The sequence below is a fragment of the Bubalus kerabau genome, chromosome X, assembly GCF_029407905.1.
Source record: "Bubalus kerabau isolate K-KA32 ecotype Philippines breed swamp buffalo chromosome X, PCC_UOA_SB_1v2, whole genome shotgun sequence".
Classification (NCBI taxonomy): Eukaryota; Metazoa; Chordata; class Mammalia; order Artiodactyla; family Bovidae; genus Bubalus; species Bubalus kerabau.
The window spans coordinates 141,493,183-141,520,880 of NC_073647.1; the positions used below are offsets into that span (position 1 = coordinate 141,493,183).

Genomic DNA, 27,698 nt, shown 5'->3' on the forward strand with positions numbered 1-27,698 from the left:
CGTCTATGGGGTCGCCCAGAGTCGGACACGACTGAAGCGACTTAGCAGCAGCAGCAATCTTCATGTAGGTGATGTCAGTACATTGGCTCCTCAGTCCCTTAGCTCCAATGCTCTTTACTTCTCCATTCTCCAGCTATCCACCCCCATGGCCCTATGTTTGTTATTCTTAAGCACACTCCAACAACTGCCTCTATTATCTCCATTCTACATAGTACACTACCTCCAACCCAGCAATTTTTTAAAAGAAAATCTCCACTCAAGTATCCAATTTATTGACATTACCACTGTTTTGTGCCTTTATTTCTCTTATTCCACTTGATTTCCACAGAACACCTTTATAACCATTCCCTGGAGCTATACTTCCTGCATCATGCTTGCCTAGCTAAACAGCCATCCATTAAACCCACCTATCAGTCCATTCCACGCTAAGGACCAGAAGAGTGTAATGTCTTAACAGAGAAACCCACAACTGGTTTAGCTTTCAATTAATGACTATAAATCACTGGTTCTAGTCAGTCTACTAAACTAGATTGTTCACTAGTCTAAATAAGGTTAAATTCATATGACTAGCTAGTTAGGGTAGAGAGAACAGTATACATAATTTTAATTCACAGATAATCCCTCAAAATGAATTTTAGGTAACAGATTCTTCTTTTTCTTTACAAAGGTATATCTGTAAGGAACAACTGGATTTTGTCTACATAAAATCTGCTGGCCTTGGGTTTATACAGAAAATTCATATTACGTGACATACTTTATTTAATATCTTTGCTTATAAAATAACATTCTTTGTTGTTTAATTGCTAAATCATGTTCAACTCTTTTGTGACCCCATAGACTATAATAATTTTCACAATTTGTATATGGTTTACATAATTCTTGGGAATATAATATTATGGATGGGTATTAGTCCTAAAGATAAGGATCAAATAATTTGCTGACATTCAGTGTAACCCAGAGATAATCATCCAATATGTATGTGGGATGTGTGTGTGTATAAATCAGTTGCAGGATCCATGGCTATAGAAATTCACAATTAATTTTAGAGAGAAAGCATAAAAGATAAAACCCATCATGTTATGCTAATTTTCTTGAGTGCACTTTGCTTCAGAATAATAACTCAAATAATAACTCAGGCTAGTATGTTTAAGTATAGTTAATTTACATATAGTTATTTTCCCTAAATTGTTTGGCTGTAAAATTACTGATTAGGTTTTTTTCGTTTAGTGTTACCACAAGTAATCATTATAATTTAACAGCTCATTATTTTTAAAAATGACAAAGATGGGGGTGGTTTGTTTTTTAGGAAGCTACATGGATAACAGACAGCTTTAAAGAACTGAGTTATATAATGTACTTCCTATGCTTTTTGCACATTACTTCTTAGAACCTGAAGGTCTAGTTTAAAATCTACACAAAATGTATTTTATGCTCTCTAGGTTTTCTTTTTCAACAAGATTATCTTTTCTTTCCCTATAGAAATATATTCTCATACTTATCATTATCATGAGTGCAGAGTATAATCAGCATACATATTGTTGGAACCTAAGAACTCTGAGGCACACAATACAGATTTATCCATCATTCAAAGAAGCAAAGCTTTAGCTATCTTTTTAAAATATTGTAAATACTACAACGACATTCCCTTAAAAAAGACTTCATTATTTTTTCAAGTGACGTGATATTTTCTAAAATGAAAGTTAATTGAACTATATTCTTTTGAAAGTAATGGAAAAAAACAATGAAAACTACAGTTAAGGAAATAGGTCCCTTGTGTAGAAAAGAGTTAATACAGCAGGCCTGAGGCTGCTATCATAGAAGGGCCTGCTTGCAAGGCTGGCCCTCCGCTGACATATGGGAACTTGGCTAGTAAAACAATTCTCTGTATTGACATGCAGCCTCCCTAAGCAATAAGACTACTTTGCCCACCTGGGGACTAAACACTTGCTTTAATTTCAGGACAGGAAAAGTAGCTGCTAGGCAGAGGATGCCTATGTAACCAATTCAATAAAGTCTTTGGGTACTGAGTCTTTAACAGGCTCCCCTGGGCAGAGACACTACACACGTGTGACTGCATTTTTGCTGCTAAGTGAAGTATACTCTGCATGATCTATCATGAGGAGAGAGCACAGGAAGCCTGTAGGTAGATTTCTTTAGATTCCATGGTCTCTTTTTTCCATACCAATCTGGCTGGATACCCTTGCTGCATCACTGTAATAAAATCTTAGCTGTGGATAGAACACAGAGTCTTCTGAGGCCTAGTCAATCACTGGACATGTGGGTGATTTGGGATCTTGAAATAGACTCATTTTCAAAAGATTACTTAAAAACTTATATCAGAAACTGTTTAATACTCACATACATAAATAAGCTCCTGATAGTGAAGGTTTCCTCATGTTATCAGCAGGTATGATTAAATACCCTGAGGTGCAAATTTACAATCCTGTGTAGTCTTTCTTAGTAAAAAAGATGGAATTATTCATTCTGACAGGTATTTGATATCACATCCCCAGTTTCTGACAACATCACGAAATATTTAATAAAAGAAGGACACTAAGAACAGACACATGACTACAATGGATAACAGCAAATCATATAAAGTGTTATGACCAATGTAGAAAAACAAGGGGCTTGGAATCTTTGCTTTCATGATAAATGTTTTTCTCACAATAGAGAAAATTTGTAATATACTTTATTTCTGTATTTTTCTTAATAGTTTCAGATCACCCTTCTTCCAGGTTCATGTTTAATAAGCATGCTCTTTAGAAGTTCTTTCATAGCAGTCTGTGAGTAGCAAACACATCTAGATATTTATGTTTGAAAATATAAAAACCCTTCACTCTTAAATAATATTTAGATGGGTATAGAATTCTGAGTTGAAAATAATTTTCCCTTTGCAATCTGAATATATCACTTTATTTTCTTTTAGCATCACTGCCCTTAAAACATCTGTAGCTACTCTCACTCATTATAATTTGTCTTTAGTCTCTCTGTTAAGTTTTAAAATATTTTCCTCTTTATCCCTGATATTCTGCAATTGCTCTCTGATGTGTCTAGGTTACAAATGATATTAATGAACCCCATTTCAAATTCATTGTGTTGTACTTGAAGGCGTTATTTCTTCAATCCTGAAAATTCTTAGGCATTCTCTCTCCAAATGGCCTTCTTTACTTACTTTCTCTTTTTTGTCTCCAGATGTATGTTGGTATCTCTCAATTTACCAACTATCTTTAATACTGCTATCCTTTCATATTTCCTCAATGCTTTTTAGGTGAATTTACTGTTTTCCAATTTTCTAATTCTCTGATTTTACATACCTGTATAAAGTTTATTTTACCTATAGAGTGTTTATTTCACTAACTTTATTTTACATATCCAGGATGACTAGTTGGTGCTAGCACTTCTGAACGTCCAGCGTCTTAGTCATCCTGTTATTACTTCAAATTTTAAGGGCTTTTTGGATTTCCCAAAATTTCCATCTATTAAGGAAAGAATCACCTTTAACAAGTCATTGCTCTAGTCAATGGCTGTATCTTTCTTCAACCTTCTTATACTCATGGGTAAAGAAGCTGTTTGCCCTCCCAGCTGGTTCCACCCCATGAGTCAATCTTCAGTTTCCTGACATGGCTGGGGTCCATTTGTTCTCTCACACCCATTAGAGTAGACTTCTAGTCATCTCTAGCCCTTTCTGGACTCAGAGCCTAACAGGTATATGGCTTTAGTTCCCATTTATTGTTGTGCAATTTTGTTCTTTCTTCTAGTCCCTGGAGACTAGATATCATTTTTGACCATGACTATCTTTTTATGTTTGGGGTAGGGGTGTGTGAGAATTTAAAGTATGAGCTCATAATGCTTACTGACCACCAAAAATAGATTCCTTCTGTAAACATTTTTGAATATCCTTTCTCTTAAAAAATATTTTTATATTATTTCCTGAATTATCATTCAATAAAATCTTTCTAACACCATCATTTGCACTTTATGTTTATTGTACTGAGCATTTGGGTGAAAAGTTCTTTGAACTTTCTCCCTAAGAGTGTTTACAAGCTCTGATCTTCAGCAACTTATAAATTTATATAATCAATGGGGACTTCTTGACTGAGCTACAGGCTGCCTAACTCAACAGATTCAATGTGTTCAAAACTAAGCTTCTCATACCCACCACCCATCAACCAATTCTGCTCCTCTTCTAGTCTTCCATAACTTAGTAAATGGCAATTCCATTTCTCCCCACAACTGTGCAAGCCCTGAATATTAGAGTAAATGTTAACTCTTTCCTTTCTCTTACAGCCCATAATCAATCCACCAGTAAGTTATATCAGCTCTGCACTCAAAATATGTTTAAAATAAGACTGTTTCTTACCATCTCTATTACTATCACCTCAGTCGAAGCCACCATCATCCCTCACCTGGATTACTGAAATATCTCATTGTTTGCCCTTCCTCTGTCCTAACCTCTTCTGTTTTTAACATAAGAGGCAGAGTGATCCTGTTAAAATATGATTTGATCATGAAAACTCTCCAATGGCTTCTCACCTCACTTTGAATAAATACTCAAATTCTTCCACTGACCCTGAAGGCCCTGTATGACCTGGGCTGTTCCCTTTGCTTCTCGCCCCTTATTAACATTGCTCCAGCCACACTTGCTGTTTCTGGATTGTGTGGAATAGAGTCCCACCTTAGGGTCTATACCCCTGCTGTTCCCTCTGTCTGAAATATTTGTTCAGATATTGAAAGTAGCTCTTTTGCCCCCTTCCTGGTTGCCCATTTCTGTTCCCCACTAGCCTTAAAAGAATCTAATTAAAAGAATGAGACCACTAAGCAACTGAAACTAATTTGTGATTATGCTCTTCTGAATGCACACCATGCCGTCTCTAAACTGTTGATTTTTTTTTCCTAGATAAAAGGAGGAAAGAATGAAGAATTAAACAGTTAAAAAATGACTAGCTCTCTACTCTCAACAGCCGTCTTAGCAATCCTGAGGCAGATCATGCAGGCAAGAGAACATCTGAAGAGTCAGCCAGTCTGCATGCAATGGAGGATGACGAAGAATCTAACTTCTGCTTCAATGATTCACTAAGATTCTTGATCCCCATTTTCAGTTCAGTTCAATCACTCAGTCGCATCTGACTCTGCGACTCCATGGACTGCAGCATGCCAGGCCTCCCTGTACATCACCAACTTCCAGAGTTTACTCAAACTCATGTCCATTGAGTTGGTGATGTCATCCAACCATCTCATCCTCTGTCATCCCCTTCTCCTCCTGCCTTCAATCTTTCCCAGCATCAGGGTCTTTTCAAATGAGTCAGCTCTTTGCATCAGGTGGCCAAAGTACTGGAGTTTCAGCTTCTGCAGCAGTCCTTCCAATGAATATTCAGGACTGATTTCCTTTAGGATGGACTGGTTGGATCTCCTTGCAGTCCAAGGGACTCTCAAGAGTCTTCTCCAACAGCACAGTTTAAAAGCATCAATTCTTCAGCACTCAGCTTTCTTTATAGTCCAACTCTCATATCCATACATGACTAATGGAAAAACCATAGCTTTGACTAGATGGACCTTTGTTGGCAAAGTAATGTCTCTGCTTTTTAATATGCTGTCTAGGTTGGTCATTAGCTTTCCTTCCAAGGAGTAAGCGTCTTTTAATTTCATGGCTGCAGTCACCACCTGCAGTGATTTTGGAGCCCCCCAAAATAAAGTCTGTCACTATTTCCATTGTCTCCCCATCTATTTGCCATGAAGTGATGGGACCAGATGCCATGATCTTAGTTTTCTGAATGTTGAGTTTTACCATCCCCATTTTATGCCCCTTTAAAAACTGTCATGGCTGAGCAGAATCTTCGGAGTTGGTGTCTGGACACATGTCCACATTTTCCCCAGATTGCTGGCTTTTCTGATTAAAGCACCTTTCCTTTCTACTGACACTTGCCTCTCGAATTATTGGCTTATGAGCAGCAAGCAGCCAAACCTGAGTTTGGTAACAATACCGTTATGGCTTACTCCCTTACCTCCTTTAGATCATTCTTCCCAGGCTTCCCTATAGAAAATGGTTTTCATTATTGCCTGCAACACTTCCTGTTTTCCTCCCCTGCTTTATTTCTCTCCTTAGAACTTAGCATTACCAAAAATACTTATACTTCTTGTTTATTACTCAGCCGTCCCTCCAAATATAAGCTACATGAAACAAAAATTCTATTTTATGCACTGTTTTATCCTTTGACTAGAACAGGGATTATTTAGTACTAAATAAATATTGATTGAGTGCATAAAAGTTGAACAGACCACCAGCAAAGAACACAGGATGTAGTCTTAATGAATTGATTGCTTTTTAACCTGAAGTCCTTCAGCAGGAAATAAGTAAGCCAGGTGTCTTTACTCTAGTAATCCATGTACAGCATATTACTGAAAGTTCGGTTCTTTAGTAGACTCCTTTTGTTAAATAAAAGTGTTTTTTTTTATCTAATTTTCCAAAACATTACTGGAAATGAGAGCTGTCTTAATGCACTTAGTTTGAATTAAATTTGAATTCAAGATGTGGCCGGCAAAAGTGCCTTAATGTGTCAAAAGATATTTATGCATACAATTATATGATGAATTATGAATGGATGTGTTGAAATCACAATTCAACTCATAAAAATAGAATGTGCTAAAATAAAAGGCCATTATGAAAGCATTGTTGATCCTCTTCTTAACCATGGTGATGCATGCAACAGTATTCTATTTGGCTATAAAAGATCGCTTTTTCAGACATTTGCCTGAAAAGACCATTTGTCTTTCATTTTGTCCACAGATGTTCTGTTCAAACATTCTCCCCATTCTCCCCTATTCTAGATGAGGAAATGTGGGGGAGGGTAATTTGGGTCATTCTTATCCTGAAACTTTCAGAAGCACTTATTTTAATTGTGGAAGAAAATGACAGTTTCTGTGTTACATTTTGAAAGCTCAGCTACTATTAAATTCTTCTCAAGTTGCAAATTGCCATACTTATGGAAAAATTTGCAATCAAAATACTCTCTTGTTGCAATATAGCAACTTCCTCTTACTGTAATTTTCTGCAAAGTTCCAAAATTTCTCCAGTCAAACCAAAAGCTTATTTCTTATACATAAGGTGCTTAGCAATTTGAAACTCTTGGGACAACTGATAACTATCTCCACATATTTAATCTTTTTTAATAAACAAAAGGCTTTGAGATTTAAATATTTCACAGAGAAATGTATTTTCCCTTACTTTCTCATTATTGTGTGTCAGCAGAAAAAGTCTAAATATGAGTAAGTGTGATATGGTAATGAGAGTAAATAATATCTTAAGAAATCTTCAATTTACATGAAATAACAGCATAGAATTGAACAAGCTTGTTGCCCATTCTGGTACAGGAGAGAAACTGCTGAACGGGGTGGGGACAAGATACTGCATGCACACTGGTTCTCTGAAGACAGTGGGGTGAGCTTGCTCTGGATTCTGTCAATAAAGTTAATCTGACTTTATATTGACTGAAAATGGCTCTACATATACTTACAAATAAGTGTGTTTTTAAAAATAGGCATGCTAATAAATTATGAGTCAAATAAGAACAAAAAGGCAATGACTGGGGGAATTTAGAGAAGGTTAAATTCATTAGGAAGGGCAGAGTCAGTGTTTCATCAAAAGAATACCATGCACATCAGATTCAGAAGGAAGTACGTAAGTGAAACTTACACAATATTTTATAAGGTGATTTCCCTTTTCCTATCGAGTAGTAAGTGGTAAGATGGGAAGAAGAGTGAAGAGTAATGACTGGTTAGGAAGAGTAACAAAAGTCACCACCCTTGGGAAACAGGAACTGTCATTCTTGGATCTAAATAATTATCTTTACTGAGGGCTCATGTGTGAGGCTGAGCGACTGAACTGACTGAATGACACGTGTGAGGCACAGCATTAGGGACCTTGTATCAGTTATCAATTTTAATGCTTACAATATATTTGCTCAGTGGTGAATGCCATTTCAAAGAGGAGAAAACTGAGAGTAGATAACTTATTCAGGAGCACACAGGTAGTGGCAGAGTCAAAATTCAAACCCAGGTCTACCTATTCACAAACCCGTTCTAACCACTCCATGCAATATCGCCTCTCAGGCAAGTATTGTGTAGTCATGGTAACCATTTTAGAGAAAAGAACTGCTTTCTGCATCTGACACAAAGATATCCATTTGTGAAAACCTCCCATAACATGTGATATAAGTGCATTGTTATGTGGAAAAGTTCTGTAAAACACAAAGATACTAGGATTATACTTTTATATTCATGCAGATAATTTAAACAGGTAACAGCTTGTGTAGCTTAGTAGCTCAGTTATGTCCGACTCTTTGCGATCCAACGGACTGTAGCCTGCCAGGCTCCTCTGTCCATGGGATTCTCCAGGCAAGAATACTGGAGTGGTTGCCATGCCCTTCTCCAGGGGATCTTCCCAACCAAGAGATAGAACCCAGGTCTCTCGCATTGCAGGCAGATTCTTTACTGTCTGAGCCACCAGAGAAGCTCATCTCTAAATTTACCAATCTTACCAGTCTAAGACTTTACTAGTCTTAGCAATCTTACCAATCTAACATCCTACCAATCTCTGATTCTCATGCTTTTGTCAATTTTCTTTGAATTAACAAGTTATACTGCTCTGTGGGATTTTAAAAAAAGATTTGCAGCTGTTTGGGGGAGGTAACCATTAATCATATTTTCATGAGAGGAAGGCTCATGTTAACATTTTAATTTTGCAAATGAGATAGAAAATAAGGTACAGAAAGGTAATAAGTCTCAGCCAAGTTAGACAAGGATGAGACTGCATTCATATTTTATTCCAAACATATTAACAGTGTTAATTGAATTCAATGCAATTAAAAAACCCTCTGTCAATACTGATGAGGAAATCAGTGATCCAAATAAGGCAAGCCTGCCTCTCCACTAAATTCTTTACACAGGAGAAATCTCTTGGAGCTGATTCATTGTGTTATGCAATTTTCACTTGATACATTGCTGATTATTATGCCTTAAAATTACTTGGTTCAATTTCTCAAAATGCAGTTTTTAACTACTGCATTAGTTTCTACAAAGGCAGAAACCATCTGCTTAGCTTGCCACTCTCTACTCAACTCCTAACACTGGACCTGACATATAATCTTCTATTGAAAGCATGAATCAAATACTACCTATGTGTGTGGAAAGTGAGGGTATGAGTTATGACATCTCATATGCAATGTGTCAGCATATCCAGTCCACTCATATCCAGAGTCCAAGGCCTTCTCACTTCTTCCAATTAGCACCCAGGGCTAAGCCCCTATCATCTCTCACCTGAATTGACTAAATCCTAGTCAACTGACTAGACTGTCTTGTTTTCATGGTTCCATACTACACACAGCCCCTGCAGCCTATTCTCAACACACCAGCTGGAGTGATACACTTTGAAGGGTGCTGTCTCAGCAAGAATGGAATGTGCAGCACCAGGAGAACAATACCATGGTAGAGATCAAGAGATCTGACTTCTAGTTCTCCATATTCCAGCTCTATGGCTGTGGATAAGTCACTGCAAGTAATCTTCATCTCAATTTCTTCATCGGCAGGATCAGAGAGCTGGACCAGATGCTTTTAGGATATTTTACAAGCACTAACTGTACATGATTCTGACTTACAAATGAAGGGAGAAAATGGCTAGTTACCAATGTACATCCAATTATTGATGTTTCAGGAATTAATTACATATACCTGTAATCAGTGTTAATCTTAACACAATGCTAGATTATTCACTGAAAGGTACTTGGTTTATGCTTAAGTTGCACCATGTATGAAAATCATTTATTTCCAGCCATTTTAGATATAGCTATTGTGGGGTGTTTGATTAATGTGTACAACATGGGACAGAGGCAGAAACTTTGAATAGGTGAAAAGCAGAACTAGGACAGTGCCTGCTCCTGAATCTTCTGTTTGACAAACTGTCGACATTTATGTGTCAGAGAGATCAGGATAGGCTTGCCCATATTTTGTGACAAAGAAATGTTTATGATCAGAAAAAATTGAGAGAACCAGATTTGCCTTTGGAAGGCTATTCAATGACATAAAAATAAACCATCTGCAAAAGAAAAGAGAGAAAAAAATAATACAAATGAATCACCTCTAATGAAGAACGTACAAAAAGTTAAAACTCTCAAATAAATGTATATGGCATATTTTGTCAGCAATTTTATGACAATCATAAATATTGGAAAAATTTCTGGTTATTGACTTAATGAAAGTGAAAGTGAAAGTCACTCAGTCATGTCTGACTCTTTGTGACCCCATGGACTATACAGTCCATGGAATTCTCCAGGCCAGAATATTGGAGTGGGTAGCCTTTCCCTTCGCCAGGGGATCTCCCCAACCCAGGGATCAAACCTAGGTCTCCCGCATTGCAGACAGATTCTTTACCAGCTGAGCCACAAGAATCTGAAACTAAATGGTTTGGGGTTACCTTTATTTTTAGTTTGGTTGCTCTGATAAATTGTACATGTTTTCTCACCATGGGATGCTTGCCATGTCAGTGTAATTTGTTCCAAGAATTCTAGCTTTTATCTAAATACCTTTATGGGTATGAGGATGTTTATATCAGGCTTATTCTGAGATTTTTGCTTAGAGAATAGACGAGCTCTCAAAGACACTCACTCAAAATGTTTCTATATCTGTTAGTTTAGTTGCAGTCTTCTTGATCCAGAGATTGTTTTTCTTTACCAGAAAATCTCTCAAAGGTAATACTGGATAAAAATAAAAGTTAAGTTTAGAAAGTTTCAAAAGTTCCTATACACAATTTATTTTATAGTAAAATAAGATAGATCACACTCTGCCTTCTTTTCTATACAAAACCACCTACTAGGACATGATTTTAAGACTGAAAAAGTAAAACTGGTTTTATCTAACAGAAAGGAAAAAAGAGCTCGATGGGGATATTTTAAAAAAATTATGTTTGCAACAGGAATCAAATCATCATTATGCTATCAATTTAGATGGCATTTTCCATAGTCCTCTTTCCAGTGCTATACTCATTTTGTAAATGAGAAAACTGAGTAAGAGAAAGAAAGCAATTTATGCAAGCTCAGATATGAAAAATTAGATTTCTGCAGGGCCTGATGTTTGCTGCCACTTTTCCAGAACTCGTCGCCTCAAATGCACCAAGATTAGGGTTTGGCTTATTCTCAGCCCACTGCTGAGGACATTTGGTAGTATGGTTAGAGGAAGGACGCTAAGAATATATGTGCACTATCCAAGTGCCAGACACTGTATCAGACACTTTATATGTTTTTTAATTACAGGGAGTCAAAGTCCTTATCCAATTATAAAATATATACGAGAGAGACACAAAGGAAGAATATAATACCCTCAAAAATATTTTACTAGCAAACAAAGAAGTGAACTTCATATGCTTGTTTCTTACACCAGGCATCTGATAAAAATGGAGGACATAATGGAAAATGCAATTAAGTGAAGAAGATTCAACAAGTGACTAAAATAACATGGTAGAGGGACACGGCTTTCTGGTACTCTTCCTAAAACAGATTATACAAAGAAATTCTTTAAAGACTTGCCTTATGTGTTTTATTAAGTAGAAACCTCTTTAAGTAAATCAGGCATTTTATCCTAATTATTACTTACAGCAGTCACTGTTTTCATTGAAGATGGATGAAAGACAATTTGAAGTTATAGTTTCCTAGATGCTCTGGGAAATTAAATAAGTAGGCTACACCTTGCATCCACTCCAAATTTATGGTCGTTTAGAATTTTTCACTTTACAGTGATACACACAGTCTCTAGAATTTTCAAAGCAGGTTTTACCTGGTATGTACCTATGGTGACAACAGAAAAGGAAAACTCAGTGTGGTGGTTATCAACAAACTGAGAAGAGCTATGTCAACTGGGGAAAGTTGGAACTACGTATCTCAGAATACCTCTTCCTGTATGGTGTTAGATAGGGTCAATCAATGTAAATCTGTGGGAGTTTTGGAGAATACAGTGAGGCAGCAGCCTTGCTCTGGAGGTCAGTGTAGGGTGCCAGTCACTACCACAGTGCACACATATGCCACTCTTGTTGGTTTGGGTCAGTAGCCAGGCCAGCAACTCCTTCAGGTCCTCTAAATCCTGGACCACGAGCCTGTGAATCTCCATGGCAGAGGGCATCAGCTTCGTTGATGAAGTTGGAGACAGGCTTCCAGTTTGTGCTCATGAATTCTATTTCATCTTGCTCTCCCTGGCTTTACATCCAGATTTTCTTCATGACCACTGGCTCTGCTGAGGTGTCTTCACCTCAGCTCCTTGACTGAGTAAGATCTAGTCCTTTATTCCATGCCACTTCGTGCTTCTGGCTTCCCAACTGAACCCTAACTGATACATTCATTAAAATGCCCAATGAAGACAGATGTTCTGGTCCTAGAAGCCTTTCTGATTTGTTCATCAGGAAGCAATCCCCTTCCATGTAAATGAACCCATTTCCTTTCTATATGGTGTTAAGAATAGTCACTATCTGCCCAGTACAGTGGAATAAACTTTATATACAGTATATGATTTACTTCTGTAATAGCTGAGCAAATTAAGTATTATTAGTCTCTCTATTCTGATGAGAAAATGAGGTTCAGAAATGTCTAAGTTCAAACAGCTCATGTTCTATTAAATAGAGCATTATTCTTAGAGTTGGGCCCTTTCACTTGAAACTGGTTATATACAAGAACCATTGTCCTTGAGGCCACTTTGAATTTATGATAATAAAAGAAAACACGAGAAGGTAACTTATTCTCCTATTTTGAGATTTCAGGAAAGTTTGCATCTAGTTATAATCTAAAATTATTTGCATAGAAAGAATAGGAATTGAAATACGGATCCATTTCTCAACACTGCAGATTGTTTTGGGTTCAAGTCTATTAGGATACTGTTTTGGCTTAACCTGATACCTGTAGAGATGCTAAGAAACAGATTTAACAATATCATTTAGAACCAAGACTCCAGGTTGAGCTCATGCACTCTGGCCTGCTGCCAGTTGCTGTCTGAGCCAAAAGCCAAAGATGAATATGTGAAGGGTGCAAACAATTTAACACTGTTCTTGGAAGCTATCCTCAAGAAACTAGAACGTAACAGCAGTCAATAACTGGGCCTTAAACTTCATTCTCACATAAGACTTGGGCCAAGAGATTCAGATATGCAGTCTATTAAGAGAAATCTTTGGATGAGATTTTGGTATATACAGCAAATGATTAGGTCTACAATTTTGTAGAGTTGGAGGGTGCTGAAACCATCAAGGAAGTAATGTATTTTACAAGTTGAGTGAAGAAAATCATTTCATTATCAGTTATGGTCCTTTAATCAGAAGAGGCTTTAAATAGTTCTAGGGGTAAAATGATTTTACCTGGAGTTTCATTAAACTTGAGATGCTTGATTAAATGAGTTATGGTGGTGAGGTAATATGGGTAATGTGATAATGGGAGCAAAAAATGTCTATTGCCAACAAAACTTGAGGAAATTTTCTCAGGCTATGAAGCTGGGAGAGATAGGCCTACAATATAAAAAAGAATGGGGTTTTTTAACCTCTCTGATAAAAACAGGTATGTATCCAAACAGTCTGTAATTATTGACCACAGCAACCAAGTGAAGGGGCTCTCATCAGAATTTATGTTTTATTCTATTTTTAAAAGGCAACAAGGAATTCATAGTAAGATTTAAATTTAATAAATTTAAAATTAATAAATTCCTAATCCAATTCTTCTGTGTCCTGTTGTGCATGATGCCTTGCTAATTAAGCCAGATTTTGTGTTTTGCTTCCTGGCAGCCATTATCTAGCCAAGAACTAGCAGAATGAGGACCGGACCTTGTTTGGTTCAAACATGAAACTGATGGGGCTGACTTTAAATAATTTGTTTTATACAGTGTAAGCAGAAACCTCTCTAAAGCGTGAGGGCGTATTAGTGAATCTTTTTTGTTTGTTTGCATAACTGATTAAACTTAAAACATTTATAAAATAAAAAATTTTTCCAAATGTTTAAACAATATTTTCACCATTAATAAAATTTATGAATTTAATCCGTTTCCTAGGAATTCCACTAAGTCACAAGCCCTATACATCAAATATTTTACAGGCTTCCAGCACTTTAAAGGCACCACAGGACATAATAGTAAAAGCAAAATGGATTACTCTTGCACTTCAGCAATATAAAAGTGCAATATGTTTAGCCCTTTTGTTCAGTATTTCTGTTGTTATTTTTTGGAAGTCTTTTAATGATTAATTTCCTTTAATAGTTATGACTGTTCAGATCATCTACTTCATCTTGGGAGAGTTATGTAGCTAGTGGGCTTTGAGGATTTGGTTCATTTCATCTAAACTGTTAAACTTCAGTGCAGAGTTGTTTATAGCATTTCCTTATTATTCTTTAAATGTCTATGAGGTTTGTAGTGATAACTCCTCTTTCATTCCTGATACTGATAACTTGAGTCTTCTCTCCTTTTGCCCTTTGTCAGTCTCACTAGACACTTTATCAATTTCTTTTTTGATTTTCTAAAAAGAGCTTTTCTTTTAAAATATTTTTAAATAAAGCTTTTGATTTGATTTTCTCTATTATGGCTTTTTTTCTGTTTTCAAATTTCATTTCTTCTCTCTATTGTCTTCCTTATGTCTGCTTATTTCTTGTTATTCTTTTTCTAATTTCTTGAGGTGGGAGCTTAGTTTTTAGATTTGACAACTTTCTCCTTTTCTTTCATTCATTGTTTCGACCTTGATGTGCAGCTTGTGAGATCTTAGTTCCATGACCAGGGATTGAACCTGCTTCCCAGTAGTGGAAGTGCTTAGTCCTAACCATTAGATCTCCAGGGAATTCACTCCCCTTTTCTGATATAAGCATTTATTGCTATAATTTTCCCCTAAACATACGTTGTGTTTACATCTTCATTCAATTTTCCTTGAGATTTCCTCTTTTATCTATGGATTTATTATTCAAAAAGGTGTTCCTTAATTTCCGAGAGGTTGGAGACTTACTTGTTAATTGTTGTTAATTTCCAGTTTGATTCCATTATGGTTAGATAACATACATTGTATGATTACAGTTCTTTTATAATTAAAGTTTATCTTATGACCCAAGGTATGGTCTATCCTGATGACTGTCCCACTCATACTTGAAAAGAATATGTATTCTGCTATTTTGGGGAGACCATTGGTGGGTGGGTAGTCATTCAGCACGCTATACTTTTGCAGAATTTTTGTTTAGTGGTGCTATAAATTACTGAGAGGGGTGCTGAAGATTTCAACTATGGTTATAGATTTGTCAATTTCTCTTCTTCAGTTCTGTTGGACTTTGCTTCTAGTATTTTGAATCTCTGTTGCTTGATGCACATACATTTAAGATTTTTCTGTCTTCTTAGTGATAGACACTTTTGAGGCCTGTTGTGGTAGAGAAGGAGCATGATTTTTTTGAAATGGTCTTCAAAAAAATTACTAGTACAAATTGGTCAGGAAACACAAGTGTATTTTCCTCCTAGACTTCTTTATGGATTTGCATTCTATAAAATGGTTTCATATTTACAGACAAGAAAAGTCAAGATTTCATTTCTTCTATTTCTTAAAAACCATATAACTGTATTTAAGACAGTGGGTTTCAGCAGTTTTTGACTGTGACTCTATTTTAGGCCAGCAGATCCTGTGATCCATTTGTCCCCAGTTTCTAGTGGGAAATTAATTAGGTTATACTAATAGAATATGACCGTAAAAGTACTGTAGGGTGTGGATAATTCATAGTTCAGTTCAGTTCGGTCGCTCAGTCATGTCCGACTCTTTGCGACCCCATGAATCGCAGCATGCCAGGCCTCCCTGTCTATCACCAACTCCCGGAGTTCACTCAGACTCACGTCCATCGAGTCAGTGATGCCATCCAGCCATCTCGTCCTCTGTCGTCCCCTTCTCCTCCTGCCCCCAATCCCTCCCAGCATCAGTCTTTTCCAATGAGTCAACTCTTCACATTAGGTGGCCAAAGGACTGGAGTTTCAGCTTTAGCATCATTCCTTCCAAAGAAATCCCAGGGCTGATCTCCTTCGGAATGGACTGGTTGGATCTCCTTGCAGTCCAAGGGACTCTCAAGAGTCTTCTCCAACACCACAGTTCAAAAGCATCAATTTTTTGGCACTTAGCTTTCTTCACAGTCCAACACTCTCATCCATACATGACCACTGGAAAAATCATAGCCTTGACTAGACGGACCTTTGTTGGCAAAGTAATGTCTCTGCTTTTGAATATGCTATCTAGGTTGGTCATAACTTTCCTTCTAAGGAGTAAACGTCTTTTAATTTCATGGCTGCAGTCACCATCTGCAGTGATTTTGGAGCCCCCAAAAATAAAGTCTGACACTGTTTCTACTGTTTCCCCATCTATTTCCCATGAAGTGATGTACCATTAAAAAAAAATATGGGTAATATGAATTACAACATGCTAGAAGGTAAAGCACTGGGCTTCCCTGGTGGCTCAGATGATAAAGAATCCACCTGGGTTCGATCCCTGGGTTAGGAAGATCCCCTGGAGAAGGGAATGGCTACCCACTCCAGTATTCCTGCCTGGAGAATTCCATGGACAGAGGAGCCTGGCAGGCTACAGTCTATGGGGTTGCCCATGCAACCCACAACTGAGTGACTAACACACACACACAGAAGGTAAAGCAAGCGACCTAAAGCAAACTAAAATCAATAGTCTAACGATAATTTATAATAAAAAGGCAACTGAAAACTATAGGTAACTTAAAATCTGATGAGGTACCAACATAGTATTCCTCCTGAAAGCTGTGGGAACCTGAATCATCTACACTTGGGTTTGTATGAGAAGAGCAAAACTGCATTGTTGGTTGCATGAATATCAGGCTTTTAGGAAAAACAGTGAATTGTAATATTCAGTGAACTCTACTAATGCATCATTTTATGGCTATTGAATGTATAACCTTTTAAAGTCATTTAGTAAGTTACTAGGAAGCAATATATAATCACGAGGGAAAATTAAAGTCTCTGAAATTATGTGGTATTTGCCTGTAAGAATCAAAGGAAGGTCTATCATTTCTACATCAAGTCTCAGTTACTAAGAGCCATTTACTAAATTTGAGAATGACTGCTCTAGTGAAGTGCTCCAGTGGGAAACACTTGTCACAGTCCAGGCTGTTCCCATGTAGGGCTTTGCCAGTGCTACCATGAATTTGGCATTAACACTCTAGAAATAATGAAGTCATCCATGGGAACCAGGAAATACATATGATATGAATAGAATAACATTTAGAATGGATATCTAACACATCTGCATGCACCCTGGTGAGGAGAAGATTCACATCACACTGTACCACGGCTGTCATCTAGGTGAGTAAAGTCAAAGTGTGGAGAAAGTGGTTGTTATAAACTGTTAGCGCAGAGATGGTTATTTAGCCACTGAAAATAACTGCTCTCTTATTTTAATTACATTGATCTTGAAACAATGCAGCTAAGTCAGGCCTATACTAGACAAACCAACCTTTATAATTGCAGGCAAATTATAAATGTTTATAGGCTGACAATACAGCATATTTTTCATCTTTGTGATACTACTAGCTCTGGCTTCTCTAACAGATGGTAAAATCCTTATGAGCAGATATGGCTTTATTCATCTAAAAATGTGAGTTTTGGAGCCAGACTGCTTGTACTTACATTTCAAGTCTGCTATTTTCTGCCCGTATGACCATGGGCAAGGTAAACTCTGTGTTTCAGTTCTTCAAAACTGAAGAATGGAAGAACTTCTGAGTAGCAACCTCAGAAGGTCAATTTGAGGATTCAATGAGATATAAGTTCAATGAGTATATAAGTACTTAGCATAGGAACTTAGTAAGCAATAGGTAAATGTTAGCTATTATTAGTAACAGCAGTGACAGTATTATTATTTATATATATTCCATAATACTTATTGTGCCTTAAAGATAGTTTGGCACACTAGAATTGCTGTTGAGTCTCTGCTAAATTATGTTGTTTTAGAGGGGCAATTTGAAACAGCTGGGACAAGGATAAATACTTCTACATATTTAATTTTCAAATAAACAAATAAAAGCCTTTGAGATTTAAATATTTCAAAGAAAAATATTTTCCCCTTACTTTCTCATTAGTGTGTGTCTGCAGAAAAAAGTCTAAACGTGAGCAAGTGGGGTAAGGTGGTAATGGGAGTAAATATTAAATCAAGAAATCTTCCATTTACATGAAATAACAGCATAGAATTGAACACATTTACTGTTGGTGGTAGTCCTGCCCATTCTACCAATGTTCAAATCCCAGCTCTACCATTTTACTTATTAATCCAATGTGCCCCAGCTTCCTAATCTATAAAATGGGGATAATACTAGCATCTTCCTCCTAAGTTTTTTTATGAGTATTGAGTTAAATATTACAAATTACTTAGAATAGTGTCTGTTTCATAATGTTTATTTAATTGCTAAATCAAAAAAAAAAATATAAGATGTCTTTTAACAGATTTCCACCACCTTCCCCCAGAAGCTCAACCAAAAATCCTGTCACAGTTTGATGGAAATAGCTAAAAGGACTTATCATAAGTAAAACAGTAACTGAATGTTTGCAGTTATACCCTAAATAGCTAAGACAAGCCACACAAATGTTGGACTGTTAGGAAACGAATCATCCAGATTTTTTAACACCTACTCAAAGTCTGTTTTAAGTCACCTAAAATCACATTATTCAGTTTATGAAAGTACACTTGCAGGTTGTCTAGATCCATTATCAGATTTTACTTTTCTGGCATCTCAGTGTGTAGATTTAAAACAAATTATCACTTTGTTTATGGATTTACTTCATCAGCTTTAATGTGAGAGTAAGATGTCATATGTATATCATATTAAGGATTTAAAAAAGCTCTGAATCTAATCATTCCTTATCTAAAGCCTTTACCACTACATCTGGATTTCACACACACATGTACATATACACACACACCAGATACTGCTGTCTGCCCTTCCTTCATGGGCTAGCAGGTCAGAAGAGGGTTTTCACAGCTAACAACTCCCACATTTTCAGGCAGAGGATCAGTGAGTAGGCAAACTAACGTTATACTCTTTTGAAAAATACCATCACATGCTTAGCAGACAGCCATACTGTGACCTCTATAATGAGAGGTCAGGGATAAGAAGAGAGCAAAAACTAGTTGGAGTGGAAGAGGCAAGGCTAGGCTGAGGGGGTTACCCTGGTGGCACCTGTGGAGCAGGGCAGTGCTGTAAATCGGTCCCATAAAAGGTGCAAACTGGGACCTGCTTTGACAGGGAGCCCAATGTGGTGAGTATAAATTTCCAGGTGCTTCCAATACTCTTATAAGTGGATGGATGGTAAGAGTTAGGCTCCACATGGTCTGTTGCCTGTAGTGGTAAACCAGCCAAATCCTTCTTGGAGGAGGTGCCGATAAGGGCAGAGTCCCAGTCTTTGGAGTAAAATGGTAATTGATAAAACAAAGTAGAATTTAGTCATGTGGACTAGAAAAACATGACAGAAGACATTCAGAGTCCTACATTTCTCCCCAGGCACATGGGACACTGAACCTATGGTAATAAGTTCCCGGTGATTCCCACTATGAATACACCCCAACTGAAGGCCTGCTTGGGCTGGACGGGACTAGCCAAGGACATGGAGGTGGCTGTTTTTGCAGATTGAGGACTGCAGACTGTTTTGCAATTGAGAGATACTGAGAAAGGCATTAAAGTTCCTGTTACATTCACTCACTCGTTCATTCATTTACTCATCACAGTTTTATTGAGCACTTATAAGGTACTAGACCTAGACTAGGTACTAAAATATAGTGCTGAACAAAATGGAGAAACTATCCTTTCCTGCCATGGACTTGGACATGCTCTCCCTACCATGTATAGTGAAGAAAGACACTAAGCTGATAATCATGCAAATGAATATATAATTGTGAACCATAAAGTTTTCCAAGAAATTATATAGGGTGCTAAGAGACTATAATAGGAGAAACTGATTTAATTTAGGGAGTAGGGATCAGATAAAAATCTCTCTGCAATCTCAGCTTTAGATAGGAGCCAGCTAGAGATAAAGACCGAATAGAAGCATTCTCAGTAGAGGGAAAGAGAAAGTGTTAGTTGCTTAGTTGTGTCCGACTCTTTGAGACCCCATGGACGAAGAATATGCCAAAAATGAAAGAGGTGGCAAAGACTGGTGGATGATTAGGGTAGTTAAGGCAAAGAGAATGATTTCCTTTCAGATAAGTTTAAGAAAAATACATAAACTAGAATAACAAACATGGAATTAATAAAAATAAAATGATGTATTTTACAATACCATAAACTTCTAAATTGTCCTTATTATTATATAAACATTTCTGCTATAATTGCTAAGAGGAATGAGTCACACTGAAGTCAAATTGTATTTGCCTGGCTTTGTGTATTTTTATTAGGCTAATTTCCAGAATACAGTAATGAGGATTTTAATCTAGGAGCTTAAAAAGAAACACCCTACACCCCGCCCCCCAACACACACAGCTTTAGTAAATTTTTTAAGGGTATTTATTGCTGATATGATCCTGCTACAAAATTCAACTAAATTTTCCTCTAAATTTCAACTTAGACCACATAGAACTAGTATTATAGCAGAGACAGCAGCCTACGAAACTCTGTGTTCTATCTTTATAGTCCTCTTCCACTTAAGTTCTATTTCATTAAAAAGAGCTGTATCATCCAAAGGAATAATTGGTAAGAATGAAGATAATGGTTCATTATGAAGGTAAGTGAATTATATATTGATACTGATCTTGTGTTTAAAAAAATTAACATAAGGAAACGTCGTTTTATTTTAAATAAGTACATATATACAGACTAAAAAAAAAAAACCAAAAAATTCTGTGAAATGTAAAAAGCAATCATTTGCGTATATGTTATTTTGCCTCCCAAATGCAGGCAATTTAACTATAATAATACCCTGTAGTCTTGGTAATAGATAACGCTGAATAACTGCTCGAGTTTTATAACAGCAGCGGCTCTGTATGTTTTTTTGAACTTAATAAAAAATAGTAACAAAGAGCAAAAGAGAAACCTGGGTAGAAATCAATCCAGTTACTAAAAATGCTACTAAAATCAGCATATGAGCACACCCATTTCTTAAATGTTCTTTCTTTTTGAACACTGGTCATAGGCATTTAACATACTCTTTGGGATTAACAATTATTTAGCTTTTTTAAAAACAAGAGACCAGAGTTAGAAACTGTTCAGCCTTTCACTCTGAAATTAGTGGGTCAGTGTTACACGGGAGGATTTCCTCCATGATTAACAATATTTTTTACCCTGTACTGTCTCTCTGTCAAAAATTAGCTGGGATAAATATTTATCTGGGAAATATCATGCTACAAACTCAGGATATAGAATAAAAATAGGAGGCAAAAGTAGGCTTTTCTCTCTTTCTTGGAATAAATTTCTAGAAATGAAGTTACTAGACCAGGTTCTTCATGTGGTCATGCTCAATCGCTCAGTTGTGTCCAACTCTTTGCGACCCTATGGACCGTAGCCTACCAGGCTCCTCTGTCCATGGGATTCCCCAGGCAAGAAGACTGGAGTGGGTTGCCATTTCCTCCTCCACGGGATCTTCCTGAGCCAGGGATCGAATCTGCGTCTCTTGTATTTCCTGAATTGATAGGTAGACTCTTTACCACTGTGCCACCTAAACAATGCCTTTCAGAAAGGTGCTAACAATATACCAGTTTTACCTTTTGCTATCTTCCATAATTTATTTAGTCAAAATCCACAAGACTCACAGCTATTTTTCCTTCCTCACACAGTATATTCCTGTCCCAGTGTGCACGACAGGATGGCACAGGCTGAGTGTTTGAATGAACCTTCAATTGCTTACCATTCCTCTTAGGATAAATCCAAACCCTTTAATAGTTTACAAGCTCTGGGTGAAGTGGCCTCTTCTTCCCTCTCTAGCCTCATCTCTCACTACCAACTCCCCTCTCGAATAGGCCAGCTGTCTCTTATGTTTCGATCTTTGTTCAGGCTATTACTTCTGACTGGAATGCCAGATTCTAGAAGGAGCTGAGTGTTAAGAGAGCATTTCTGACAAGTAAGAACAAAAGTGTCTCCTGTCACACAGTTCTGAGTATTGATCTCAGAACAACTTCAAATGTTTGTGGAAAAAATAATAACCTGATTACTCAGTTATTCAGAGTAGCAGGTTTTGATAAGGGCACTATTCTTGTGGAGGAAGATGCTGGGGGTATGTAACTGGGGACAAGAGACAACAGAGAACAATTGCCATAGAGAACTGCACTCCTACATCAACCCAAATAAATGAAAATATTTTCCTACACTTCAGTTTTAGGAGAGAATAACAAGTAATAAGATATTTAAAAGATATACTCAGGAAAGCAACTCAAATGTAGGTTGTTAAATCTTTCACATCTTGTACATCTAGATGGTCTATCTTCCACAGCAGTGACATCAATTTTTTTTGATGCTGTGAACATGAAGCACTGATGCTCAAATTACTTAAAAACCTGTAGCCATGTTTTTCATGGTCTTCTAACAAGAAGCACAATAAACTTCCTTCTAACCAAAATGTCATAAAATGGGTCGATTTTGTGAATTGAATGTTTGGGTCAGTAAGATTATCAGCCTCCACACTACCATTGTCCTAGTTTCTCATCATCCATCTGGCCTGAGCTTAATGGCCCTGCCTTTGGCTTCACATCTCTTGATGGATGCTCTCAGCACTAGAGAGATCCTATAGGCCAATCTCATCATGCAAGTCCCCAGGACAAAATTCTTCAGTAGCTCTTCATTACTGCAGCAAAAAGCCTAAGTATTTTATCATACAATTCCCCACTTAGCTCTCTAGGGGCCCATCTACTGCCCTTTCTCACATGCTTTCCCTCAATTTTTAGTGAACCGGTAACTCCGAGCCACATAAAATCGCTGGAACATACCGTTCACACACATTGGTAGCACACCTTCATATGTCTCACCACAAAAATACTGCTGCTCATCTTTCACTCTTTACGCATATGCTCCTCATTCTGAAGCCTCCTCTCACTCCCCAAGCAGGCAAAGGCCCTTCTTCTCCTACACTCTTACACTGCCTTACTACAAATTGTATCAGAACTCTTGGTGTGTCTTTCTTTCCATATAATGGGGTGCTATCTATGTCTTTTCATCTTTACTTCAAGAATCATGGTCCAAGTCTACTGTACAACAGATGTTCATTTTTAAATGAAATCATAAATATATTAAAAATCCTATCTTTAATGATGAGCTTTACAGCTATTCATTTACTGTATATTATCACAATAATAATTGATCAGCTAATTAATTATTATTTTCCATCAGTTCTGTGCATAGGAAGTTATGAAGTTATATCCTTAAAAATATAAGCTGCTACAACATATGCACTCACTGAACATATGAATTGAGGGACAAATCAATAAGTCATCAATTTTTTAAAAATGTTTTTTCAGGGTATAAAATCTAAATTTAGGATTTTTTGTGAAAATCTGATAAGAGGATAAAAATAAATAATCTGGAATTTACCAAAAAGAGTCAATTGCCAGTCTGCCAATAAAACTGTCATCACAGAGTCTTTAAAAGTGTACTTACATGGTACAGTGTGGCTTCTGGCACAGGTGTGCCCATGATGTCTTGTCTCAGTGCATCCATTTGCAAACTAGGTAGCAGCGAATAGTGAGTCGGGCTACTACTCTTATCACCCTTCTTTTTAGACTTCTTCCCTGTGTCTTTTTTGCTGTTTCTCTGAAACATGTATTCTTCTTGAGCAATTTTTTCATTGCTCATATATCGGAGTAGAGAGTTTTCTAAATAAAAAAAGATAAATACACCAATGTAGATATGCAAATATTCCAAACTTACCATCCTTTAAGTGTACTATTAGATTTCATTTCAGAAATGTAACTTGATTTCCTTTATGAAACACCTTTGTAGTAAAAATATGGAGAATCTTAATTATTTGGGATCACAGGACAACAGGAAGTTGATAGCCTATAGAGTATTTCTCCAAGTTTAGCTCTGAACCAACCATATCAGAATTACCTGCAGAACCTGAATCATAAGTTTCAGGTGTGTGGCTCATAAAATTTTTAACAAGTTCTCGCAAGGAGATTCTGCTAAAATCTGACAACAAACATCCTAGGGAGCATCCCTGGAGAAGTTCAAAGCCCACATTATGGACCAATAGTGAGGAAACTCAGTTCAAAAAATTTATGCTTAAATCGATAGCCAGAACTCTACTTCATAAAGCCTTTATTCCCCAAGATGTTACTATCATATCAAGTCCCAAAAGGGTGACTCAGAAAAGGCATACAAGTGTTTCTTTCCTAAAATATTTTTTTTATTAACTCTATAAAACAGAAGAGGTTAGAAACTGAAGTTTGGAAAATGGAGTGAATACATAGATATAAAGTAATCTCAATGCTCCTATATTTACCAACATTTTCAGAAATGCTTGCTCCATAAAACAAGTGTTAAGAAGACTAATGAAGCAGATATTCATGCTTGCTTATTTCTGTGTGGTCTGTGGATCTGTGCATTAATGAAATAAATTTTGCACACAGGCTAGAAATAACAGGCAAATGGGTTAAACATGTTTTAAAGGAAGCTTTGTGAAGTCATGTTCTATGAAGAGTTTTGTTTTGTTTTGTTTTTTGCTTTGTTTCTTTCTGTTTTTCATCTATAACTTCACGGATCTTATTTCAGAAAATGGAAGTAGCACCATGACCCACTGGGCCCACCATATCCATCCACACTTGGTTCAATCCCATTTAGTAGTGAAATTTCCTGTTGCCTTCTTTACTGCTCACCTCAATAGCAGGAATAAGTGAACATAAAAACTTACTTTTGGTAGATACTTCAAGTGTAGCCCACCCCCAAGTAAGAAGATAACCCTGAACAGCAAACAGGAGAGAAAAAAGCAAAGCAGGTTTTTTTTTTCTTCCATTTTTATATGGTTTTCTTTTAGAGACACTGGCCCAGTTTCTACTAGCTTTTACCCATGTACTTCAAAACTCATTTTAAGGTTATATTAATACAAAAATAGTGAGGTTGGCATTGCGGACCAATGGGGACTGATCACAAACACTTCCTATTCATTGAACTTAATTATTTTATGCAGTTTCACACTTCTGACCTTGTTTTCCAAGTATTAAATTTCAAATAACAGATATTAATTTTTTACACTGTACTTATCTACCCTAAATCCCTTAGGAGGCATTCGGAGAAGATATTTATTTAATAATAGATCAAGACAGTTAAAGGTTGGTCTGAGTCGGTTTGGATATATCATAAAAATCAATAAGAGAATGAATAGTTTTTCACTGAAGCCATAACATCCTATGTAAAAAAACATTTAAATCTGCTTTTTGTTTGAACAACCCAGCCTACACTGAAATTCTAGAACACTTACCTCTTCTACTATCTCTCTTCATCTTATTTGGATCTTCATAGTCCCCCACCCAATTATATTCCACTGGCATAGATATAGGTCGTAGCTTGCCTAAACACAGAGAACAAAATTCACATCACATTGTTTTTCTTCCCCATGTCTGCTCAAACTTAAACTGACTTTTAGCTACAGTCTGCAAAACACACTCACTCATATGCAACATTATGGTTGGCATTTGTGAAGATGAAAAATATGTGTGTTTTGAGCCAGAAGGTGAAACTGCCTGTGGCAATTGGCCAGGTGATAATGCAAACTTAAGGCACTTTTTATAAGTAATACAGAACAGCCTAGGTTTGCTCTCTTAGGAGCCCTAGACTTTACGAATGTGGTCCTTTACAAAGAGGACCATTATTTTAGTGACTTCATTTTCTATAACTGGATCTGTCTTATTCCTCAATGCCCAAGTATCTTTATCTTGATAGGCAATCTTCAAGACAGTAGCCCCTTGTATTTAATGTTGGAACACAGTATTAACTTCCCATCTTCACTGCTTCCTAATTCCTATCTGCTTTTTAGATACTACCATGCTTCAGCAATATGGCTAGATTCTTTTCTATGGCCTAAAGCTGGGTCTGCCCTTGAGCATCTCTTTTGCTATTATGAACTCTAGTTTCCAGATTCAAGTAATCACTGCTTTGGTCTGTCCCATTTTCCTCTGGGTCTGTGTTCTTACTAAACAGCATTTTATTTTAGCAAGCAGAACTCATGACATAGACTTTAAGGATAGCTTTTTGGTGAGGATGATCAATTGATTTCTGATCAATTCAGAATTTGTGAAGCACAAAATAGCCAAAAGAAAAAATCACTCACAAGTTTAAAAAGGACACCTAGCACAACACCTAATTCTCAAAATTATAAGAAATAAACCATTACCCTCATTTTACCAGATGAAGGGCCTGGGACAACATATGCAATTTACCCAAGGACACACAGTAAGTGTGTAGTACCAGGGTTCAAATCTAGGCATTCAAATAGTACTTCTGCAATAACTTTTGGTAACTTCAATATTCACCCACTCATATTCTGGGCTCTCAGTTTTTTGAGATTCTCTCCTCTACCCATTCTAGTGGTCATATGCTTAATCTTGTCACCTGAAAAGGCAGTAATTCTTCCCAGTATCCCACTTTTCAACTAAAACCTGTATTTTTAGCATATCGTCCACAGCACTCTAACAATTCCTCCTTTAATCTACCAATCTTCCCACTTTTCAACACCTCTTGGTCACAATATGTTCTCATCACTCTCCCCCTTGGCTAGATAAATTTCACAATCAAATTGTTACAGACATTCCACATATTTCGTTAAAAAATCCATTAAGATACTTCTTCCTCATTATGTTGTTAAGGGAAAATGTGACAACTTAATGGCATTTTGCCAATACAGTTTATTCAGTATATTTTACTAAGCTCTTTGAAATTTGAGGATGAACTAGACATGATAAAATTATTAATGACCCACAAATGAAGTATTTACTTAATGACTTCCTTACAAGGTGTGCAAACGACTTCATAAATGATCACCTCAGTTTCCAAATTTTCATGGGGTAGATCTCTGTAATTTTACAGAGAGAATCTGGGTGAGCTGATGTAGGTGACACATGATCATAAGCCTTGCAATATCTCTCTGCTACTGTCTCATAGTTAAATTATTCTGTTACTTGGCTTTTCATATCTGTTGCACATCTGGAGTATTCTAACCAGGATCTCTATAGAGGTGCCAATTGTGCACTGTATTTCTTACTGTAGCCTACTAAATGTAGAAGAGGTCAAAGATAGATACTTTTGGATTTTATTTGAATTTTATTCTGAAATTAATGGCAAGTAGCTTTTAAAAAAATATGAACTATATTTAGCTGCAACTAAACACAAACAGAACACAAAATATAATTTAAAGAATATTTAGCACTGGGAACTATAATTCAATATCTTGTAATAATCTATAATATATATAGATGAATCACTTTGATGTACACCTAAGCCTAACAAAACATTGTAAATTACACTTCGATTTTAAAAATGATTAAAAAATAAAATAAAGATATACTAAATTAAATAAAAAAGACTGAGTGTCAGCAGATAGAAGTTTTAGAAAGTCCAAGAACAAGCCAAACTGAATAGCATATTGTAAGGGACATGTATAAATTGATAAGAAATATTCTAAAAAAGCAAAGAAACAATAAATAGACAATTCAGGAGAAGAGTAGCACCAGCGAGATACGGTAG

The 27,698-nt window shown here is 36.6% G+C and overlaps 1 protein-coding gene across 5 annotated transcripts in view; it reads right to left on the minus strand.

The window, feature by feature from the left end:
• The window catches only part of CNKSR2 (connector enhancer of kinase suppressor of Ras 2), a 283,089-nt gene that overhangs the window by 66,794 nt on the left and 188,597 nt on the right, over positions 1-27,698 (minus strand). For 3 of the 5 annotated variants that reach the window (XM_055564829.1, XM_055564827.1, XM_055564831.1), the window contains 2 exons: positions 25,438-25,527; positions 23,619-23,833 (listed from right to left, as the gene is read on the minus strand). In XM_055564829.1, coding sequence (XP_055420804.1) covers positions 23,619-23,833; positions 25,438-25,527 — 305 coding nt within the window. The remainder of the gene's footprint in view (positions 1-23,618; positions 23,834-25,437; positions 25,528-27,698) is intronic. The other 2 variants (XM_055564830.1, XM_055564828.1) reach the window with 1 other exon arrangement.